This window comes from Pan troglodytes, chromosome 20 (assembly GCF_028858775.2).
Source record: "Pan troglodytes isolate AG18354 chromosome 20, NHGRI_mPanTro3-v2.0_pri, whole genome shotgun sequence".
Lineage (NCBI taxonomy): Eukaryota > Metazoa > Chordata > Mammalia > Primates > Hominidae > Pan > Pan troglodytes.
In genome coordinates this window covers 11,722,612-11,747,890 of record NC_072418.2, presented here as the reverse complement: position 1 = coordinate 11,747,890, position 25,279 = coordinate 11,722,612, and the positions used below count along the sequence as shown (strand labels likewise).

Genomic DNA, 25,279 nt, shown 5'->3' with positions numbered 1-25,279 from the left:
ACTTTGGGAGGCTGAGGTGGGCGGATCACGAGGTCAGGAGTTTGAGACCAGCCTGGCCAACATAGTGAAACCCTGTCTCTACTAAAAATACAAAAAATTAGCTGGGCATAGTGGCACACACCTGTAATCCCAGCTACTCGGGAGGCTGAGGAAGGAGAATCACTTGAACCTGGGAGGCGGAGGTTGCAGTGAGCCGAGATCACGCCATTGCTCTCCAGCCTGGGTGACAGAGCAAGACTCCATCTAAAAAAAAAAAAAAGTTCCTTTGACTTCTTGACACTCTTCTCTGAGGATATTGATCATTTTTCCCCAATAGATGTTACTAATTGAACACTTCTGTTGCTTCAACTTACTAATTTACATGATCAATAGCCAATTAATTCAGCAGGAGAGAATGCTACAGAGTCGATTCTTTCTGTACTTTCTTCTGCTCCAGAGTGAAGGATCTTTCTAAATCAGAGACCATCACTGTGTTCACAGGGAGGGCCTAGGTGAACCTGAGATGGCAAATGTTGCGTTTGTTACTACGGAAGAAGGGATTATGGGTTGAAGTCCTTGGCAGTGCCAAATTGCTTAGAAAAATGTGAAATATGGTCCCTAGGAGTGCTCTTGGGATGTCACATTTTTCTCACTCCTTTGACAGGTAGATGTTATTTTCCTGAAGGACAGGGAAAGGATTCAGAGGGAGGAATGAATTTGAAAGAAAATGAAGGTGACGAGAAAGAATGAGCTCATCTCCCTTATCCTCTTCTTCTCAAATCCTTAAGTAGCTTTGCAGTGAACTAAGATTTGGGGGAACCTAGAGGAGGCTGAAAGTTGGAAGCTGAAATTGGTTTAGCAAGGGCAAGCTCCAAAGACAAAAGTGGAAATAGTTTGGGGGTAGCCTCTTGCATGAGTGGAGCCCTGGTTCATCATATCCTCCCTTATGCAAAGAGCCCTTTTATATGGGGCATGGGGAAAAACTGAGATAAAGGTGATAATTTCTCCTGAGCAAGCCAGATGGTCAAAGCTCTAACTTCACCATCTCCCTTGGAATGTTTAATGTGTTCCCTGGTGTCCAGAGGCTTAAAGTGTGAGAATTAAAAGCTCAACATTTTCTTTCCCAGGGAAGGAGGAAATAGTTTTAATTGAAATCCCGGGAGGAAATGAATGATAGTGTCAAACCAAAAAACTTCATCTTCTGTACCACTTGCATATACTCCACTGACTTACTTTCTAATCACAGGCACATCCCCAGGAAGCCCAGAAATGTCTACCACTCTCAAAATCATGAGCTCCAAGGAACCCGGCATCAGCCCAGAGATCAGGTCCACTGTGAGAAATTCTCCTTGGAAGACTCCAGAAAAAGCTGTTCCCATGGAGACCACAGTGGAACCAGTCACCCTTCAGTCCACAGCCCTAGGAAGTGGCAGCACCAGCATCTCTCACCTGCCCACAGGAACCACATCACCAACCAAGTCACCAACAGAAAATATGTTGGCTACAGAAAGGGTCTCCCTCTCCCCATCCCCACCTGAGGCTTGGACCAACCTTTATTCTGGAACTCCAGGAGGGACCAGGCAGTCACTGGCCACAATGTCCTCTGTCTCCCTAGAGTCACCAACTGCTAGAAGCATCACAGGGACTGGTCAGCAAAGCAGTCCAGAACTGGTTTCAAAGACAACTGGAATGGAATTCTCTATGTGGCATGGCTCTACTGGAGGGACCACAGGGGACACACATGTCTCTCTGAGCACATCTTCCAATATCCTTGAAGACCCTGTAACCAGCCCAAACTCTGTGAGCTCATTGACAGATAAATCCAAACATAAAACCGAGACATGGGTCAGCACCACAGCCATTCCCTCCACTGTCCTGAATAATAAGATAATGGCAGCTGAACAACAGACAAGTCGATCTGTGGTTGAGGCTTATTCATCAACTAGTTCTTGGTCAGATCAGACATCTGGGAGTGACATCACCCTTGGTGCATCTCCTGATGTCACAAACACATTATACATCACCTCCACAGCACAAACCACCTCACTAGTATCTCTGCCCTCTGGAGACCAAGGCATTACAAGCCTCACCAATCCCTCAGGAGGAAAAACAAGCTCTGCATCATCTGTCACATCTCCTTCAATAGGGCTTGAGACTCTGATGGCCAATGTAAGTGCAGTGACAAGTGACATTGCCCCTACTGCTGGGCATCTATCTCAGACTTCATCTCCTGCGGAAGTGAGCATCCTGGACGTAACCACAGCTCCTACTCCAGGTATCTCCACCACCATCACCACCATGGGAACCAACTCAATCTCAACTACCACACCCAACCCAGAAGTGGGTATGAGTACCATGGACAGCACCCCGGCCACAGAGAGGCGCACAACTTCTACAGAACACCCTTCCACCTGGTCTTCCACAGCTGCATCAGATTCCTGGACTGTCACAGACATGACTTCAAACCTGAAAGTTGCAAGATCTCCTGGAACGATTTCCACAATGCATACAACTTCATTCTTAGCCTCAAGCACTGAATTAGACTCCATGTCTACTCCCCATGGCCGTATAACTGTCATTGGAACCAGCCTGGTCACTCCATCCTCTGATGCTTCAGCTGTAAAGACAGAGACCAGTGCAAGTGAAAGAACATTGAGTTCTTCAGACACAACTGCATCTACTCCCATCTCAACTTTTTCTCGTGTCCAGAGGATGAGCATCTCAGTTCCTGACATTTTAAGTACAAGTTGGACTCCCAGTAGTACAGAAGCAGAAGATGTGCCTGTTTCAATGGTTTCTACAGATCATGCTAGTACAAAGACTGACCCAAATATGCCCCTGTCCACTTTTCTGTTTGATTCTCTGTCCACTCTTGACTGGGACACTGGGAGATCTCTGTCATCAGCCACAGCCACTACCTCAGCTCCTCAGGGGGCCACAACTCCCCAAGAACTCACTTTGGAAACCATGATCAGCCCAGCTACCTCACAGCTGCCCTTCTCTATAGGGGACATTACAAGTGCAGTCACACCAGCTGCAATGGCAAGGAGCTCTGGAGTTACTTTTTCAAGACCAGATCCCACAAGCAAAAAGGCAGAGCAGACTTCCACTCAGCTTCCCACCACCACTTCTGCACATCCAGGGCAGGTGCCCAGATCAGCAGCAACAACTCTGGATGTGATCCCACACACAGCAAAAACTCCAGATGCAACTTTTCAGAGACAAGGGCAGACAGCTCTTACAACAGAGGCAAGAGCTACATCTGACTCCTGGAATGAGAAAGAAAAATCAACCCCAAGTGCACCTTGGATCACTGAGATGATGAATTCTGTCTCAGAAGATACCATCAAGGAGGTTACCAGCTCCTCCAGTGTATTAAGGACCCTGAATACGCTGGAATCTGGGACAACTTCATCCCCAAGTTGGAAAAGCAGCCCATATGAGAGAATTGCCCCTTCTGAATCCACCACAGACAAAGAGGCAATTCACCCTTCTACAAACACAGTAGAGACCACAGGCTGGGTCACAAGTTCTGAACATGCTTCTCATTCCACTATCCCAGCCCACTCAGCGTCATCCAAACTCACATCTCCAGTGGTTACAACCTCCACCAGGGAACAAGCAATTGTTTCTATGTCAACAACCACATGGCCAGAGTCTACAAGGGCTAGAACAGAGCCTAATTCCTTCTCGACTATTGAACTGAGGGACGTCAGCCCTTACATGGACACCAGCTCAACCACACAAACAAGTATTATCTCTTCCCCTGGTTCCACTGCGATCACCAAGGGGCCTAGAACAGAAATTATCTCCTCTAAGAGAATATCCAGCTCATTCCTTGCCCAGTCTATGAGGTCGTCAGACAGCCCCTCAGAAGCCATCACCAGGCTGTCTAACTTTCCTGCCATGACAGAATCTGGAGGAATGATCCTTGCTATGCAAACAAGTCCACCTGGCGCTACATCACTAAGTGCACCTACTTTGGATACATCAGCCACAGCCTCCTGGACAGGGACTCCACTGGCTATGACTCAGAGATTTACACACTCAGAGAAGACCACTCTCTTTAGCAAAGGTCCTGAGGATACATCACAGCCAAGCCCTCCCTCTGTGGAAGAAACCAGCTCTTCCTCTTCCCTGGTACCTATCCATGCTACAACCTCGCCTTCCAATATTTTGTTGACATCACAAGGGCACAGTCCCTCCTCTACTCCACCTGTGACCTCAGTTTTCTTGTCTGAGACCTCTGGCCTGGGGAAGACCACAGACATGTTGAGGATAAGCTTGGAACCTGGCACAAGTTTACCTCCCAATTTGAGCAGTACAGCAGGTGAGGCGTTATCCACTTATGAAGCCTCCAGAGATACAAAGGCAATTCATCATTCTGCAGACACAGCAGTGATGAATATGGAGGCAACCAGTTCTGAATATTCTCCTATCCCAGGCCATACAAAGCCATACAAAGCCACATCTCCATTGGTTACCTCCCACATCATGGGGGACATCACTTCTTCCACATCAGTGTTTGGCTCCTTCGAGACCACAGAGATTGAGACAGTGTCCTCTGTGAACCAGGGACTTCAGGAAAGAAGCACATCCCAGGTGGCCAGCTCTGCTACAGAGACAAGCACTGTCATTACCCATGTGTCTAGTGGTGATGCTACTACTCATGTCACCAAGACACAAGCTACTTTCTCTAGCGGAACATCCATCTCAAGCCCTCATCAGTTCATAACTTCTACCAACACATTTACAGATGTGAGCACCAACCCCTCCACCTCTCCGATAATGACAGAATCTTCAGGAGTGATCGTCACCACCCAAACAGGTCCTACTGGAGCTGCAACACAGGGTCCATATCTCTTGGACACATCAACCATGCCTTACTTGACAGAGACTCCATTGGCTGTGACTCCAGATTTTATGCAATCAGAGAAGACCACTCTCATGAGCAAAGGTCCCAAGGATGTGTCCTGGACAAGCCCTCCCTCTGTGGCAGAAACCAGCTATCCCTCTTCCCTGACACCTATCTTGGTCACAACCATACCTCCTGCCACTTCCACGTTACAAGGACAACATACATCCTCTCGTGTTTCTGCGACTTCAGTTCTTACCTCTGGACTGGTGAAGACCACATATTTGTTGAACACAAGCATGGAACCTGTGACCAATTCACCTCAAAGTTTGAACAATCCATCAAATGAGATACTGGCCACTTTGGAAGCCACCACAGATATAGAGACAATTCATCCTTCCATAAACAAAGCAGTAACCAATATGGGGACTGCCAGTTCAGCACATATACTGCATTCCACTCTCCAAGTCAGCTCAGAACCATCCACAGCCACATCTCCAATGGTTCCTGCCTCCAGCATGGGGGATGCTCTTGCTTCTACATCAATACCTGGTTCTGAGACCACAGACATTGAGGGAGAGCCAACATCCTCCCTGACTGCTGGACGAAAAGAGAACAGCACCCTCCAGGAGATGAACTCAACTACAGAGTCAAACATCATCCTCTCCAATGTGTCTGTGGGGGCTATTACTGAAGCCACCAAAATGGAAGTCCCCTCTTTTGATGCAACATTCATACCAACTCCTGCTCAGTCAACGAAGTTCCCAGATATTTTCTCAGTAGCCAGCAGTAGACTTTCAAACTCTCCTCCCATGACAATATCTACCCACATGACCACCACCCAGACAGGGTCTTCTGGAGCTACATCAAAGATTCCACTTGCCTTAGACACATCAACCTTGGAAACCTCAGCAGGGACTCCATCAGTGGTGACTGAGGGGTTTGCCCACTCAAAAATAACCACTGCAATGAACAATGATGTCAAGGACGTGTCACAGACAAACCCTCCCTTTCAGGATGAAGCCAGCTCTCCCTCTTCTCAAGCACCTGTCCTTGTCACAACCTTACCTTCTCCTGTTGCTTTCACACCGCAATGGCACAGTACCTCCTCTCCTGCTTCTATGTCCTCAGTTCTTACTTCTTCACTGGTAAAGACCACAGCCAAGGTGGATACAAGCTTAGAAACAGTGACCAGTTCACCTCAAAGTATGAGCAACACTTTGGATGACATATTGGTCACTTCAGCAGCCACCACAGATATAGAGACAACGCACCCTTCCATAAACACAGTAGTTACCAATGTGGGGACCACTGGTTCAGCATTTGAATCACATTCTACTGTCTCAGCTGACCCAGAGCCATCTAAAGTCACATCTCCAAATGTTACCACCTCCACCATGGAAGACACCACAATTTCCAGATCAATACCTAAATCCTCTAAGACTACAAGAATTGAGACTGAGACAACTTCCTCCCTGACTCCTAAACTGAGGGAGACCAGCATCTCCCAGGAGATCACCTCGTCCACAGAGACAAGCACTGTTCCTTACAAAGAGCTCACTGGTGCCACTACCGAGGTATCCAGGACAGATGTCACTTCCTCTAGCAGTACATCCTTCCCTGGCCCTGATCAGTCCACAGTGTCACTAGGCATCTCCACAGAAACCAACACCAGGCTGTCTACCTCCCCAATAATGACAGAATCTGCAGAAATAACCATCACCACCCAAACAGGTCCTCATGGGGCTACATCACAGGATACTTTTACCATGGACCCATCAAATACAACCCCCCAGGCAGGGATCCACTCAGCTATGTCTCATGGATTTTCACAATTGGATGTGACCACTCTTATGAGCAGAATTTCACAGGATGTATCATGGACAAGTCCTCCCTCTGTGGATAAAACCAGCTCCCCCTCTTCCTTTCTGTCCTCACCTGCAATGACCACACCTTCCCTGGTTTCTTCTACCTTACCAGAGGATAGGCTCTCCTCTCCTATGACTTCACTTCTCACCTCTGGCCTAGTGAAGATTACAGACATATTACGTACACGCTTGGAACCTGTGACCAGTTCACTTCCAAATTTCAGCAGCACCTCAGATAAGATACTGGCCACTTCTAAAGACAGTAAAGACACAAAGGAAATTTTTCCTTCTATAAACACAGAAGAGACCAATGTGAAAGCCAACAACTCTGGACATGAATCCCATTCCCCTGCACTGGCTGACTCAGAGACACCCAAAGCCACAACTCAAATGGTTATCACCACCACTGTGGGAGATCCAGCTCCTTCCACATCAATGCCAGTGCACGGTTCCTCTGAGACTACAAACATTAAGAGAGAGCCAACATATTTCTTGACTCCTAGACTGAGAGAGACCAGTACCTCTCAGGAGTCCAGCTTTTCCACGGACACAAGTTTTCTACTTTCCAAAGTCCCCACTGGTACTATTACTGAGGTCTCCAGTACGGAGGTCATCTCTTCCAGCAAAATTTCCACCCCAGACCATGATAAGTCTACAGTGCCACCTGACACCTTCACAGGAGAGATCCCCAGGGTCTTCACCTCCTCTATTAAGACAAAATATGCAGAAATGACGATCACCACCCAAGCAAGTCCTCCTGAGTCTGCATCACACAGTACCCTTCCCTTGGACACATCAACCACACTTTCCCAGGGAAGGACTCATTCAACTGTGACTCAGGGATTCCCATACTCAGAGGTGACCACTCTCATGGGCATGGGTCCTGAGAATGTGTCATGGATGACAACTCCCCCTGTGGAAGAAACCAGTTCTGTGTCTTCCCTGATGTCTTCACCTGCCATGACATCCCCTTCTCCTGTTTCCTCCACATCACCAGAGAGCATCCCCTCCTCTCCTCTTCCTGTGACTGCACTTCCTACTTCTGTTCTGGTGACAACCACAGATGTGTTGGGCACAACAAGCCCAGAGTCTGTAACCAGTTCACCTCCAAATTTGAGCAGCATCACTCATGAGAGACCGACCACTTACAAAGACACTGCACACACAGAAGCCGCCATGCATCCTTCCACAAACACCGCAGTGACCAATGTAGGGACTTCCGGGTCTGGACATAAATCACAATCCTCTGTCCTAGCTGACTCAGAGACATCGAAAGCCACACCTCTGATGAGTACCACCTCCACCATGGGGGACACAAGTGTTTCCATATCAACTCCTGATATCTCTCAAACTAGCCAAATTCAAACAGAGTCAACGGCATCCCTGACCCCTAGAATGAGGGAGAGAAGCACATCTGAGAAGACCAGCTCAGCGACAGAGACAAATACTGCCTTTTCTTATGTGCCCACGGGTGCTGCTACTCAGGCCTCCAGGACAGAAGTCATCTCCTCTAGCAGAACATCCTTCTCAGACCATGATCAGTCTACAATGACACCCAACATCTCCACAGGAATGATCACCAGGCTCTTCACCTCCCCCATCGTGACAAAATCTGCAGAAATGAGTATCACCACTCAAACAACGACTCCTAGGGCTACGTCACGTGGTACCCTTCCCTTGGACACATCAACCACACTCTTCCAGGGAGGAACTCATTCAACCATGTCTCAGGGATTCCCACACTTAGAGATAACCACTCTTAGGAGCGGAACTCCTGGAGATGTGTCATGGATGACAACTCCCTCTGTAGAAGAAACCAGCTCTGCGTCCTCCTTGATGTCTTCATCTGCCATGACATCCCCTTCTCCTGTTTCCTCCACATTATCAGAGAGTATCCCCTCCTCTCCTCTTCCTGTGACTGCACTTCTTACTTCTGTTCTGGTGACAACCACAGATGTGTTGGGCACAATAAGCCCAGAGCCTGTAACCAGTTCACCTCCAAGTTTGAGCAGCCCCACACATGAGAGACCAGCCAATTACAAAAACACTGCACATACAGAAACCATGCATCCTTCCACAAACACAGCAGTGACCAACATAGGGACCTCCAGGTCTGGACATGAATCACAATCCTCTGTCCTAGCTGACTCAGAGACATCAAAAGCCACATCTCCAATGAGTACCACCTCCACCCTGGGGGACACAAGTGTTTCCACATCAACTCCTAGTATCTCTCAGACTAACCAAATTCAAACAGAGCCAACAGCATCCCTGAGCCCTAGACTGAGGGAGAGCAGCACGTCTGAGAAGACCAGCTCAACAACAGCGACAAATACTGCCTTTTCTTATGTGCCCACAGGTGCTATTACTCAGACCTCCAGAACAGAAATCTCCTCTAGCAGAACATCGATCTCAGACCTTGATCGGTCCACAATAGCACCCGACATCTCCACAGGAATGATCACAAGGCTCTTCACCTCCCCCATCATGACAAAATCTGCAGAAATGACCATCACCACTCAAACAACTACTCCTGGGGCTACATCACAGGGTACCCTTCCCTGGGACACATCAACAACACTTTTCCAGGGAGGGACTCATTCAACCGTGTCTCAGGGATTCCCACACTCAGAGATAACCACTCTTCGGAGCAGAACCCCTGGAGATGTGTCATGGATGACAACTCCCCCTGTGGAAGAAACCAGCTCTGGGTTTTCCCTGATGTCACCTTCCATGACATCCCCTTCTCCTGTTTCCTCCACATCACCAGAGAGCATCCCCTCCTCTCCTCTCCCTGTGACTGCACTTCTTACTTCTGTTCTGGTGACAACCACAAATGTATTGGGCACAACAAGCCCAGAGCCCGTAACGAGTTCACCTCCAAATTTAAGCAGCCCCACACATGACAGACTGACCACTTACAAAGACACTGCGCACACAGAAGCCATGCATACTTCCATGCATACAAACACTGCAGTGGCCAACGTGGGGACCTCCATTTCTGGACATGAATCACAATCTTCTGTCCTAGCTGACTCAGACACATCCAAAGCCACATCTCCAATGGGTACCACCTTCACCATGGGGGATACAAGTGTTTCTACATCAACTCCTGCCTTCTTTGAGACTAGAATTCAGACTGAATCAACATCCTCTTTGATTCCTGGATTAAAGGACACCAGGACGTCTGAGGAGATCAACACTGTGACAGAGACCAGCACTGTCCTTTCAGAAGTGCCCACTACTACTACTACTACTGAGGTCTCCAGGACAGAAGTTATCACTTCTAGCAGAACAACCTTCTCAGGGCCTGATCATTCCAAAATGTCACCCTACATCCCCACAGAAACCATCACCAGGCTCTCCACTTTTCCTGTTGTAACAGGATCCACAGAAATGGCCATCACCAACCAAACAGGTCCTATAGGGACTATCTCACAGGCAACCCTTACCCTGGGCACATCAAGCACAGCTTCCTGGGAAGGGACTCACTCACCTGTGACTCAGAGATTTCCACACTCAGAGGAGACCACTACTATGAGCAGAAGTACTAAGGGCGTGTCATGGCAAAGCCCTCCCTCTGTGGAAGAAACCAGTTCTCCTTCTTCCCTGGTGCCTTTACCTGCAATAACCTCACATTCACCTCTTTATTCCACAGTATCAGGAAGTAGCCCCACTTCTCCTCTCCCTGTGACTTCCCTTCTCACCTCTGGCAGGAGGAAGACCACAGACATGTTGGACACACACTCAGAACTTGTGACCAGCTCCTTACCAAGTGCAAGTAGCTTCTCAGGTGAGATACTCACTTCTGAAGCCTCCACAAATACAGAGACAATTCACTTTTCAGAGAACACAGCAGAAACCAATATGGGGACCACCAATTCTATGCATGAACTACATTCCTCTGTCTCAATCCACTCCCAGCCATCCGGACACACACCTCCAAATGTTACTGGATCTATGATGGAGGACGCTATTGTTTCCACATCAACACCTGGTTCTCCTGAGACTAAAAATGTTGACAGAGACTCAACATCCCCTCTGACTCCTGAACTGAAAGAGGACAGCACCGCCCTGGTGATGAACTCAACTACAGAATCAAACATTGTTTTCTCCAGTGTGTCCATGGATGCTGCTACTGAGGTCTCCAGGGCAGAAGTCACCTACTATGATCCTACATTCATGCCAGCTTCTGCTCAGTCAACAAAGTCCCCAGACATTTCACCTGAAGCCAGAAGCAGTCACTCTAACTCTCCTCCCTTGACAATATCTACACACAAGACCATCGCCACACAAACAGGTCCTTCTGGGGTGACATCTCTTGGCCAACTGACCCTGGACACATCAACCATAGCCACTCCAGCAGGAACTCCATCAGCCAGAACTCAGGATTTTGTAGATTCAGAAACAACCGGTGTCATGAACAATGATCTCAATGATGTGTTGAAGACAAGCCCTTTCTCTGCAGAAGAAGCCAACTCTCTCTCTTCTCAGGCACCTCTCCTTGTGACAACCTCACCTTCTCCTGTAACTTCCACATTGCAAGTGCACAGTACCTCCTCTCTTGTTTCTGTGACCTCAGTACCCACCCCTGCACTGGCGAAGATCACAGACATGGACACAAACTTAGAACCTGTGACTCATTCACCTCAAAATTTAAGGAACACCTTGGCCACTTCAGAAGCCACCACAGATACACACACAATGCATCCTTCTATAAACACAGCAGCGGCCAATGTGGGGACCACCAGTTCACCACATGAATTCTATTTTACTGTCTCACCTGACTCAGAGCCATATAAAGCCACATCCGCAGTAGTTATCACTTCCACCACAGGGGACTCAATATTTTCCACATCAATGCCTAGATCCTCTGCGATGACAAAGATTGAGTCTGAGACAACTTCCTCCCTGATAGTAAGACTGAGGGAGACTAGCACCTCCCAGAAAATTGGCTCATCCTCAGACACGAGCACGGTCTTTGACAAAGCATTCACTGCTGCTACTACTGAGGTCTCCAGAACAGAACTCACCTCCTCTAGCAGAACATCCATCCAAGGCACTGAAAAGCCCACAATGTCACCAGACACCTCCACAGGATCTGTCACCATGCTTTCTACTTTTGCTGGCCTGACAAAATCTGAAGAAACGACCATTGCCACCCAAACAGGTCCTCATAGGGCGACATCACAGGGTACCCTTACCTGGGACACATCAATCACAACCTCACAGGCAGGGACCCACTCAGCTATGACTCATGGATTTTCACAATTAGATTTGTCCACTCTTACGAGTAGAGTTCCTGAGTACATATCAGGGACAAGCCCACCCTCTGTGGAAAAAACCAGCTCTTCTTCTTCCCTTCTGTCTTTACCAGCAATAACCTCACCATCCCCTGTACCTACTACATTACCAGAAAGTAGGCCATCTTCTCCTGTTCATCTGACTTCACTCCCCACCTCTGGCCTAGTGAAGACCACAGATATGCTGGCATCTGTGGCCAGTTTACCTCCAAACTTGGGCAGCACCTCACATAAGATACCGACTACTTCTGAAGACATTAAAGATACAGAGAAAATGTATCCTTCCACAAACATAGCAGTAACCAATGTGGGGACCACCACTTCTGAAAAGGAATCTTATTCGTCTGTCCCAGCCTACTCAGAACCACCCAAAGTCACCTCTCCAATGGTTACCTCTTTCAACATAAGGGACACCATTGTTTCCACATCCATGCCTGGCTCCTCTGAGATTACAAGGATTGAGATGGAGTCAACATCCTCCCTGGCTCATGGGCTGAAGGAAACCAGCACCTCCCAGGACCCCATCGTATCCACAGAGAAAAGTGCTGTCCTTCACAAGTTGACCACTGGTGCTACTCCTGAGACCTCTAGGACAGAAGTTGCCTCTTCTAGAAGAACATCCATTCCAGGCCCTGATCATTCCACAGAGTCACCAGACATCTCCACTGAAGTGATCCCCAGCCTGCCTATCTCCCTTGGCATTACAGAATCTTCAAATATGACCATCATCACTCAAACAGGTCCTCCTCTTGGCTCTACATCACAGGGCACATTTACCTTGGACACACCAACTACATCCTCCAGGGCAGGAACACACTCGATGGCGACTCAGGAATTTCCACACTCAGAAATGCCCACTCTCATGAACAAGGACTCTGAGATTCTATCATGGACAATCCCTCCTTCTATAGAGAAAACCAGCTTCTCCTCTTCCCTGATGCCTTCACCAGCCATGACTTCACCTCCTGTTTCCTCAACATTACCAAAGACCATTCACACCCCTCCTCCTATGACCTCACTGCTCACCCCTAGCCTAGTGATGACCACAGACACATTGGGCACAAGCCCAGAACCTACAACCAGTTCACCTCCAAATTTGAGCAGTACCTCACATGAGATACTGACAACAGATGAAGACACCACAGCTATAGAAGCCATGCATCCTTCCACAAGCACAGCAGCGACTAATGTGGAAACCACCAGTTCTGGACATGGGTCACAATCTTCTGTCCTAGCTGACTCAGAAAAAACCAAGGCCACAGCTCCAATGGATACCACCTCCACCATGGGGCATACAACTGTTTCCACATCAATGTCTGTTTCCTCTGAGACTACAAAAATCAAGAGAGAGTCAACATATTCCTTGACTCCTGGACTGAGGGAGACCAGCGTTTCCCAAAATGCCAGCTTTTCCACTGACACAAGTATTGTTGTTTCAGAAGTCCCCACTGGTACTACTGCTGAGGTCTCCAGGACAGAAGTCACCTCCTCTGGTAGAACATCCATCCCTGGCGCTTCTCAGTCCACAGTGTTGCCAGAAATATCCACAAGAACAATGACAAGGCTCTTTGCCTCGCCCACCATGACAGAATCAGCAGAAATGACCATCCCCACTCAAACAGGTCCTTCTGGGTCTACCTCACAGGATACCCTTACCTTGGACACATCCACCACAAAGTCCCAGGCAAAGACTCATTCAACTTTGACTCAGAGATTTCCACACTCAGAGATGACCACTCTCATGAGCAGAGGTCCTGGAGATATGTCATGGCAAAGCTCTCCCTCTCTGGAAAAACCCAGCTCTCTCCCTTCCCTGCTGTCTTTACCTGCCACAACCTCACCTCCTCCCATTTCCTCCACATTACCAGTGACTATCTCCTCCTCTCCTCTTCCTGTGACTTCACTTCTCACTTCTAGCCCGGTAACGACCACAGACATGTTACACACAAGCCCAGAACTTGTAACCAGTTCACCTCCAATGCTGAGCCACACTTCAGATGAGAGACTGACCACTGGCAAGGACACCACAAATACAGAAGCTGTGCATCCTTCCACAAACACAGCAGCGCCCAATGTGGAGATTCCCAGCTCTGGACATGAATCCCCTTCCTCTGCCTTAGCTGACTCAGAGACACCCAAAGCCACATCACCAATGTTTATTACCTCCACCCAGGAGGACACAACTGTTGCCATATCAACCCCTCACTTCTTGGAGACTAGCAGAATTCAGAAAGAGTCAATTTCCTCCCTGAGCCCTAAATTGAGGGAGACAGGCAGTTCTGTGGAGACAAGCTCAGCCACAGAGACAAGTACTGTCCTTTCTGAAGTGTCCATTGGTGCTACTACTGAGATCTCCAGGACAGAAATCACCTCCTCTAGCAGAACATCCATCTCTGGTTCTGCTGAGTCCACAATGTTGCCAGAAATATCCACCACAAGGAAAATCATTAAGTTCCCTACTTCCCCCATCCTGGCAGAATCATCAGAAATGACCATCAAGACCCAAACAAGTCCTCCTGGGTCTACACCAGAGAGTACCTTTACATTAGACACATCAACCACTCCCTCCTTGGTAATAACCCATTCGACTATGACTCAGAGATTGCCACACTCAGAGATAACCACTCTTGTGAGTAGAGGTGCTGGAGATGTGCCATGGCCCAGCTCTCCCCCTGTGGAAGAAACCAGCCCTCCATCTTCCCAGCTGTCTTTATCTGCCATGATCTCACCTTCTCCTGTTTCTTCCACATTACCAGCAAGTAGCCACTCCTCTTCTGCTTCTGTGACTTCACTTCTCACACCAGGCCAAGTGAAGACTACAGAGGTGTTGGACGCAAGTGCAGAACCTGAAACCAGTTCACCTCCAAGTTTCAGCAGCACCTCAGTTGAAATACTGGCCACCTCTGAAGTCACCACAGATACGGAGAAAATTCATCCTTTCTCAAACACGGCAGTAACCAAAGTTGGAACTTCCAGTTCTGGACACGAATCCCCTTCCTCTGTCCTACCTGACTCAGAGACAACCAAAGCCACATCGGCAATGGGTACCATCTCCATTATGGGGGATACAAGTGTTTCTACATTAACTCCTGCCTTATCTAACACTAGGAAAATTCAGTCAGAGCCAGCTTCCTCACTGACCACCAGATTGAGGGAAACCAGCACCTCTGAAGAGACCAGCTTAGCCACAGAAGCAAACACTGTTCTTTCTAAAGTGTCCACTGGTGCTACTACTGAGGTCTCCAGGACAGAAGCCATCTCCTTTAGCAGAACATCCATCTCAGGCCCTGAGAAGTCCACAATGTCACACGACATCTCCATAGGAACCATCCCCAGGATTTCTGCCTCCTCTGTCCTGACAGAATCTGCAAAAATGACCATCACAACCCAAACAGGTCCTCCGGAGTCTACACTAGAAAGTACCCTTAATTTGAACACAGCAACCACATCCTCTTGGGTGGAAACCCACTCTATAGTAATTCAGGGATTTCCACACCCAGAGATGACCACTTCCATGGGCAGAGGTCCTGGAGGTGTGTCATGGCCTAGCCCTCCCTTTGTGAAAGAAACCAGCCCTCCATCCTCCCCGCTGTCTTTACCTGCCGTGACCTCACCTCATCCTGTTTCCACCACATTCCTAGCACATATCCCCCCCTCTCCCCTTCCTGTGACTTCACTTCTCACCTCTGGCCCGGTGACAACCACAGATATCTTGGGTACAAGCACAGAACCTGGAACCAGTTCATCTTCAAGTTTGAGCACCACCTCCCATGAGAGACTGACCACTTACAAAGACACTGCACATACAGAAGCTGTGCATCCTTCCACAAACACAGGAGGGACCAATGTGGCAACCACCAGCTCTGGATATAAATCACAGTCCTCTGTCCTAGCTGACTCATCTCCAATGGGTACCACCTCCACCATGGGGGATACAAGTGTTCTCACATCAACTCCTGCCTTCCTTGAGACTAGGAGGATTCAGACAGAGCTAGCTTCCTCCCTGACCCCTGGATTGAGGGAGTCCAGCGGCTCTGAAGGGACCAGCTCAGGCACCAAGATGAGCACTGTCCTCTCTAAAGTGCCCACTGGTGCTACTACTGAGATCTCCAAGGAAGACGTCACCTCCATCCCAGGTCCCGCTCAATCCACAATATCACCAGACATCTCCACAAGAACCGTCAGCTGGTTCTCTACATCCCCTGTCATGACAGAATCAGCAGAAATAACCATGAACACCCATACAAGTCCTTTAGGGGCCACAATACAAGGCACCAGTACTTTGGACACGTCAAGCACAACCTCTTTGACAATGACACACTCAACTATATCTCAAGGATTTTCACACTCACAGATGAGCACTCTTACGAGGAGGGGTCCTGAGGATGTATCATGGATGAGCCCTCCCCTTCTGGAAAAAACTAGACCTTCCTTTTCTCTGATGTCTTCACCAGCCACAACTTCACCTTCTCCTGTTTCCTCCACATTACCAGAGAGCATCTCTTCCTCTCCTCTTCCTGTGACTTCACTCCTCACGTCTGGCTTGGCAAAAACTACAGATATGTTGCACAAAAGCTCAGAACCTGTAACCAACTCACCTGCAAATTTGAGCAGCACCTCAGTTGAAATACTGGCCACCTCTGAAGTCACCACAGATACAGAGAAAACTCATCCTTCTTCAAACAGAACAGTGACCGATGTGGGGACCTCCAGTTCTGGACATGAATCCACTTCCTTTGTCCTAGCTGACTCACAGACATCCAAAGTCACATCTCCAATGGTTATTACCTCCACCATGGAGGATACGAGTGTCTCCACATCAACTCCTGGCTTTTTTGAGACTAGCAGAATTCAGACAGAACCAACATCCTCCCTGACCCTTGGACTGAGAAAGACCAGCAGCTCTGAGGGGACCAGCTTAGCCACAGAGATGAGCACTGTCCTTTCTGGAGTGCCCACTGGTGCCACTGCTGAAGTCTCCAGGACAGAAGTCACCTCCTCTAGCAGAACATCCATCTCAGGCCTTGCTCAGCTCACAGTGTCACCAGAGACTTCTACAGAAACCATCACCAGACTCCCTACCTCCAGCATAATGACAGAATCAGCAGAAATGATGATCAAGACACAAACAGATCCTCCTGGGTCTACACCAGACAGTACTCATACTGTGGACATATCAACAACACCCAACTGGGTAGAAACCCACTCGACTGTGACTCAGAGATTTTCACACTCAGAGATGACCACTCTTGTGAGCAGAAGCCCTGGTGATATGTTATGGCCTAGTCAATCTTCTGTGGAAGAAACCAGCTCTGCCTCTTCCCTGCTGTCTCTGCCTGCCACGACCTCACCTTCTCCTGTTTCCTCTACATTAGTAGAGGATTTCCCTTCCCCTTCTCTTCCTGTGACTTCTCTTCTCACCCCTGGCCTGGTGATAACCACAGACAGGATGGGCATAAGCAGAGAACCTGGAACCAGTTCCACTTCAAATTTGAGCAGCACCTCCCATGAGAGACTGACCACTTTGGAAGACACTGTAGATACAGAAGCCATGCATCCTTCCACACACACAGCAGTGACCAACGTGAGGACCTCCATTTCTGGACATGAATCACAATCTTCTGTCCTAGCTGACTCAGAGACACCCAAAGCCACATCTCCAATGGGTACCACCTACACCATGGGGGAAACGAGTGTTTCCATATCCACTTCTGACTTCTTTGAGACCAGCAGAATTCAGATAGAACCAACATCCTCCCTGACTTCTGGATTGAGGGAGACCAGCAGCTCTGAGAGGATCAGCTCAGCCACAGAGGGAAGTACTGTCCTTTCTGAAGTGCCCAGTGGTGCTACCACTGAGGTCTCCAGGACAGAAGTGATATCCTCTAGGGGAACATCCATGTCAGGGCCTGATCAGTTCACCATATCACCAGACATCTCCACTGAAGCGATCACCAGGCTTTCTACTTCCCCCATTATGACAGAATCAGCAGAAAGTGCCATCACTATTGAGACAGGTTCTCCTGGGGCTACATCAGAGGGTACCCTCACCTTGGACACCTCAACAACAACCTTTTGGTCAGGGACCCACTCAACTGCATCTCCAGGATTTTCACACTCAGAGATGACCACTCTTATGAGTAGAACTCCTGGAGATGTGCCATGGCCGAGCCTTCCCTCTGTGGAAGAAGCCAGCTCTGTCTCTTCCTCACTGTCTTCACCTGCCATGACCTCAACTTCTTTTTCCTCCACATTACCAGAGAGCATCTCCTCCTCTCCTCATCCTGTGACTGCACTTCTCACCCTTGGCCCAGTGAAGACCACAGACATGTTGCGCACAAGCTCAGAACCTGAAACCAGTTCACCTCCAAATTTGAGCAGCACCTCAGCTGAAATATTAGCCACCTCTGAAGTCACCAAAGATAGAGAGAAAATTCATCCCTCCTCAAACACACCTGTAGTCAATGTAGGGACTGTGATTTATAAACTTCTATCCCCTTCCTCTGTTTTGGCTGACTTAGTGACAACAAAAGCCACATCTCCAATGGCTACCACCTCCACTCTGGGGAATACAAGTGTTTCCACATCAACTCCTGCCTTCCCAGAAACTATGATGACACAGCCAACTTCCTCCCTGACTTCTGGATTAAGGGAGATCAGTACCTCTCAAGAGACCAGCTCAGCAACAGAGAGAAGTGCTTCTCTTTCTGGAATGCCCACTGGTGCTACTACTAAGGTCTCCAGAACAGAAGCCCTCTCCTTAGGCAGAACATCCACCCCAGGTCCTGCTCAATCCACAATATCACCAGAAATCTCCATGGAAACCATCACTAGAATTTCTACTCCCCTCACCACGACAGAATCAGCAGAAATGACCATCACCCCCAAAACAGGTCATTCTGGGGCATCCTCACAAGGTACCTTTACCTTGGACACATCAAGCAGAGCCTCCTGGCCAGGAACTCACTCAGCTGCAACTCACAGATCTCCACACTCAGGGATGACCACTCCTATGAGCAGAGGTCCTGAGGATGTGTCATGGCCAAGCCACCCATCAGTGGAAAAAACTAGCCCTCCATCTTCCCTGGTGTCTTTATCTGCAGTAACCTCACCTTTGCCACTTTATTCCACACCATCTGAGAGTAGCCACTCGTCTCCTCTCCGGGTGACTTCTCTTTTCACCCCTGTCATGATGAAGACCACAGACATGTTGGACACAAGCTTGGAACCTGTGACCACTTCACCTCCCAGTATGAATATCACCTCAGATGAGAGTCTGGCCACTTCTAAAGCCACCATGGAGACAGAGGCAATTCACCTTTCTGAAAACACAGCTGTGACTCAGGTGGGCACCATCAGTGCTAGACAAGAATTCTATTCCTCTTATCCAGGCCTCCCAGAGCCATCCAAAGTGACATCTCCAATGGTCACCTCTTCCACCATAAAAGACATTGTTTCTACAACCATACCTGCTTCCTCTGAGATAACAAGAATCGAGATGGAGTCAACATCCACCCTGACCCCCACACCAAGGGAGATCAGCACCTCCCAGGAGATCCACTCAGCCACAAAACCAAGCACTGTTCCTTACAAGGCACTCACTAGTGCCATGATTGAGGACTCCATGACACAAGTCATGTCCTCTAGCAGAGGACCTAGCCCTGATCAGTCCACAATGTCACAAGACATATCCACTGAAGTGATCACCAGGCTCTCTACCTCCCCCATCAAGACAGAATCTACAGAAATGACCATTACCACCCAAACAGGTTCTCCTGGGGCTATATCACGGGGTACCCTTACCTTGGACACTTCAACAACAATTTTTATGTCAGGGACCCACTCAACTGCATCTCAAGGATTTTCACACTCAGAGATGACCGCTCTTATGAGTAGAACTCCTGGAGATGTGCCATGGCTGAGCCATCCCTCTGTGGAAGAAGCCAGCTCTGCCTCTTTCTCACTGTCTTCACCTGTCATGACCTCATCTTCTCCCGTTTCTTCCACATTACCAGACAGCATCCACTCTTCTTCGCTTCCTGTGACATCACTTCTCACCTCAGGGCTGGTGAAGACCACAGAGCTGTTGGGCACAAGCTCAGAACCTGAAACCAGTTCACCCCCAAATTTGAGCAGCACCTCAGCTGAAATACTGGCCACCACTGAAGTCACTACAGATACAGAGAAACTGGAGATGACCAATGTGGTAACCTCAGATTATACATATGAATCTCCTTCCTCTGTCCTAGCTGACTCAGTGACAACAAAGGCCACATCTTCAATGGGTATCACCTACCCCACAGGACATACAAATGTTCTCACATCAACCCCTGCCTTCTCTGACACCAGTAGGATTCAAACAAAGTCAAAGCTCTCACTGACTCCTGGGTTGATGGAGACCAGCATCTCTGAAGAGACCAGCTGTGCCACAGAAACAAGCACTGTCCTTTCTAGTGTGCCCACTGGTGCTACTACTGAGGTCTCCAGGACAGAAGCCATCTCTTCCAGCAGAACATCCATCCCAGGCCCTGCTCAATCCACAATGTCATCAGACACCTCCATGGAAACCATCATTAGAATTTCTACCCCCCTCACAAGGAAAGAATCAATAGACATGGCCATCACCCCCAAAACAGGTCCTTCTGGGGCTACCTCACAGGGTACCTTTACCTTGGACTCATCAAGCACAGCCTCCTGGCCAGGAACTCACTCAGCTGCAACTCAGAGATTTCCACAGTCAGTGGTGACAACTCCTATGAGCAGAGGTCCTGAGGATGTGTCATGGCCAAGCCCCCTGTCTGTGGAAACAAACAGCCCTCCATCTTCCCTGGTGTCTTCATCTGCAGTAACCTCACCTTCACCACTTTATTCCACACCATCTGGGAGTAGCCACTCCTCTCCTGTCCCTGTCACTTCTCTTTTCACCTCTGTCATGATGAAGGCCACAGACATGTTGGATGCAAGCTTGGAACCTGAGACCACTTCAGCTCCCAATATGAATATCACCTCAGATGAGAGTCTGGCCACTTCTAAAGCCACCACGGAGACAGAGGCAATTCAGGTTTTTGAAAATACAGCAGTGTCCCATGTGGAAACCACCAGTGCTACAGAGGAACTCTATTCCTCTTCCCCAGGCTTCTCAGAGCCAACAAAAGTGATATCTCCAGTGGTCACCTCTTCCTCTATAAGAGACAACATGGTTTCCACAACAATGCCTGGCTCCTCTGGCATTACAAGGATTGAGATAGAGTCAATGTCATCTCTGACCCCTGGACTGAGGGAGACCAGAACCTCCCAGGACATCACCTCATCCACAGAGACAAGCACTGTCCTTTACAAGATGCCCTCTGGTGCCACTCCTGAGGTCTCCAGGACAGAAGTTATGCCCTCTAGCAGAACATCCATTCCTGGCCCTGCTCAGTCCACAATGTCACTAGACATCTCCGATGAAGTTGTCACCAGGCTGTCTACCTCTCCCATCATGACAGAATCTGAAGAAATAACCATCACCACCCAAACAGGTTCTTCTCTGGCTACATCCCAGGTTACCCTTCCCTTGGGCACCTCAATGACCTTTTTGTCAGGGACCCACTCAACTGTGTCTCAAGGACTTTCACACTCAGAGATGACCAATCTTATGAGCAGGGGTCCTGAAAATCTGTCATGGACGAGCCCTCGCTTTGTGGAAACAACTGGATCTTCCTCTTTGACATCATTACCTCTCACGACCTCACTTTCTCCTGTGTCCTCCACATTACTAGACAGTAGCCCCTCCTCTCCTCTTCCTGTGACCTCACTTATCCTCCCAGGCCTGGTGAAGACTACAGAAGTGTTGGATACAAGCTCAGAGCCTAAAACCAGTTCATCTCCAAATTTGAGCAGCACCTCAGTTGAAATACCGGCCACCTCTGAAATCATGACAGATACAGAGAAAATTCATCCTTCCTCAAACACAGCGGTGGCCAAAGTGAGGACCTCCAGTTCTGTTCATGAATCTCATTCCTCTGTCCTAGCTGACTCAGAAACAACCATAACCATACCTTCAATGGGTATCACCTCCGCTGTGGAGGATACCACTGTTTTCACATCAAATCCTGCCTTCTCTGAGACTAGGAGGATTCCGACAGAGCCAACATTCTCACTGACTCCTGGATTCAGGGAGACTAGCACCTCTGAAGAGACCACCTCAATCACAGAAACAAGTGCAGTCCTTTTTGGAGTGCCCACTAGTGCTACTACTGAAGTCTCCATGACAGAAATCATGTCCTCTAATAGAACACATATCCCTGACTCTGATCAGTCCACGATGTCTCCAGACATCATCACTGAAGTGATCACCAGGCTCTCTTCCTCATCCATGATGTCAGAATCAACACAAATGACCATCACCACCCAAACAAGTTCTCCTGGGGCTACAGCACAGAGTACTCTTACCTTGGCCACAACAACAGCCCCCTTGGCAAGGACCCATTCAACTGTTCCTCCAAGATTTTTACACTCAGAGATGACAACTGTTATGAGTAGGAGTCCTGAAAATCCACCATGGAAGAGCTCTCCCTCTGTGGAAAAAACTAGCTCTTCATCTTCTCTGTTGTCCTTACCTGTCACGACCTCACCTTCTGTTTCTTCCACATTACCGCAGAGTATCCCTTCCTCCTCTTTTTCTGTGACTTCACTCCTCACCCCAGGCATGGTGAAGACTACAGACACGAGCACAGAACCTGGAACCAGTTTATCTCCAAATCTGAGTGGCACCTCAGTTGAAATACTGGCTGCCTCTGAAGTCACCACAGATACAGAGAAAATTCATCCTTCTTCAAGCATGGCAGTGACCAATGTGGGAACCACCAGTTCTGGACATGAACTATATTCCTCTGTTTCAATCCACTCGGAGCCATCCAAGGCTACATACCCAGTGGGTACTCCCTCTTCCATGGCTGAAACCTCTATTTCCACATCAATGCCTGCTAATTTTGAGACCACAAGATTTGAGGCTGAGCCATTTTCTCATTTGACTTCTGGATTTAGGAAGACCAACATGTCCCTGGACACCAGCTCAGTCACACCAACAAATACACCTTCTTCTCCTGGGTCCACTCACCTTTTACAGAGTTCCAAGACTGATTTCACCTCTTCTGCAAAAACATCATCCCCAGACTGGCCTCCAGCCTCACAGTATACTGAAATTCCAGTGGACATAATCACCCCCTTTAATGCTTCTCCATCTATTACGGAGTCCATTGGGATAACCTCCTTCCCAGAATCCAGGTTTACTATGTCTGTAACAGACAGTACTCATCATCTGAGTACAGATTTGCTGCCTTCAGCTGAGACTATTTCCACTGGCACAGTGATGCCTTCTCTATCAGAGGCCATGACTTCATTTGCCACCACTGGAGTTCCACGAGCCATCTCAGGTTCAGGTAGTCCATTCTCTAGGAAAGAGTCAGGCCCTGGGGATGCTACTCCGTCCACCATTGCAGAGAGCCTGCCTTCATCCACTCCTGTGCCATTCTCCTCTTCAACCTTCACTACCACTGATTCTTCAACCATCCCAGCCCTCCATGAGATAACTTCCTCTTCAGCTACCCCACATAGAATGGACACCAGTCTTGGGACAGAGAGCAGCACTACTGAAGGACGCTTGGTTATGGTCAGTACTTTGGACACTTCAAGCCAACCAGGCAGGACATCTTCATTGCCCATTTTGGATACCAGAATGACAGAGAGTGTTGAGCTGGGAACAGTGACAAGTGCTTATCAAGTTCCTTCACTCTCAACACGGTTGACAAGTAAGGACCCACAGCCCCTACAATCCCATTATTGGGGGCTCATAGGAAATGATCCCTTCCTAAGAAGCAAAAAAAGAGTTAACTAGTTTATTCCTGTACCAGAAATTCTTTTAGCGAACATGTGTTTATCTAATTTCACTTCTAGGCACTGGGTTAAGGAATTGGAGAAACAAAAATAAGCAAATAATTGAATCGTTACAGTATCGTGATAGGTGCTCTAATATTACTACTAGTAATGATGATGATGACAATAAGAATGACAACAGAAAATATTTATAACAGTACTTACTCTGTTTCAAGTGCAGTTTTATTCAGCTATTTGATCCTCAATTGTAACACTAATTGAAGTAGAGATTATTAGAAGCCTATTTTGGAGATGAAGACATTTAGGCACAGGGAGATTAAGTAACTTTCTTAAGGCCATTTAGCTAGAAAGCAATAGAACTAGGATAAGAACTCAAATTGTGTGTCACTAGGAACTCATGCTCCTAACTGTTGGGCTAAACAGGAGTGGTCAGAGAGGTAACAGAAAAGGCAAGAAGTTCTGGCATCACAGAAGCCACAGGAGGGGAGGGTTTTAGGAAGGAGAAATGGTAAGTTCTGTTAAATACCACAGAATTGCCAAGTTGAAATGAGGTGAGAAGTGCTTTGGCAACATGGGGGTTCTCAGGGATTCTAACGAAGGGAGCATCAGTGAGGTATAGGGCATTAGAAGAACAGCTAAAATACTACGTAGACATAAGGGAGGGTTTCTCCCTTTGAGTTGAGCAAGAGACAAAAGGGAAAGTGAAAGGAAAAAGTGAATTAATGAAAATAGAGGGAACAAAGTACCTAAGAAGGTAGAAGGCACCCAGAGCCTAGAAGGAGGAAACACTACTTCCAAGAGGTCAGTAGATAAAGGAAGGAACTTCTTGGGGATTCCATTCCTCTGAAAGGGTTGAGCTTGGCACCAACTTTTGTTCTGGACACAAATCCAAAGAGGCCCTCCAACGACTGGAGTTTCTGCCTCACTGGACAATATCTCCAGGAGAATGATTTGCTCCCTCTCCTTCTTCACATTATTTTGTAATTCACACTAATTTTAGACACATTGGTGGCTATTGACCCATATGTTACTATGTGACTCAGTAGTTGAGTCACGGGTGTTCAGTAAGCAAGTGATGAATGGCATGGCGAGAAGGGAGAAGTGTAGTTGGATGGATAAAAGGAAGAATGGAGAGATGAGTGAATGGAAGGAAGCAAAGATGAAGCGGAGGAAGGATAGATGCACAGAAGGAAGGATGAAAAGAAAGAAAGATGATGGAAGACAGGATTGAAGGGGATATAGATTGAAGGAAAGAAAGGTAGAAGGATGAAATGAAGTAAAGATTGAAGAAAAGATGGATGGAAAGAAGAAAGGAGGGTGCACAAAAAATCTCACACTTCACCACATATGATTCATCCATATAAGAAAAAACCACTTGTACCCTCAAAGCTATTGAA

General features: G+C 48.1%; 1 protein-coding gene across 3 annotated transcripts in view; it reads left to right on the top strand.

The window, feature by feature from the left end:
* MUC16 (mucin 16, cell surface associated) overlaps window positions 1–25,279 on the top strand; it is a 235,763-nt gene that overhangs the window by 97,052 nt on the left and 113,432 nt on the right. For all 3 annotated transcript variants that reach the window (XM_054672882.2, XM_054672883.2, XM_024351317.3), the window contains 2 exons: window positions 1,226–7,993; window positions 8,867–23,797. In XM_054672882.2, coding sequence (XP_054528857.1) covers window positions 1,226–7,993; window positions 8,867–23,797 — 21,699 coding nt within the window. The remainder of the gene's footprint in view (window positions 1–1,225; window positions 7,994–8,866; window positions 23,798–25,279) is intronic.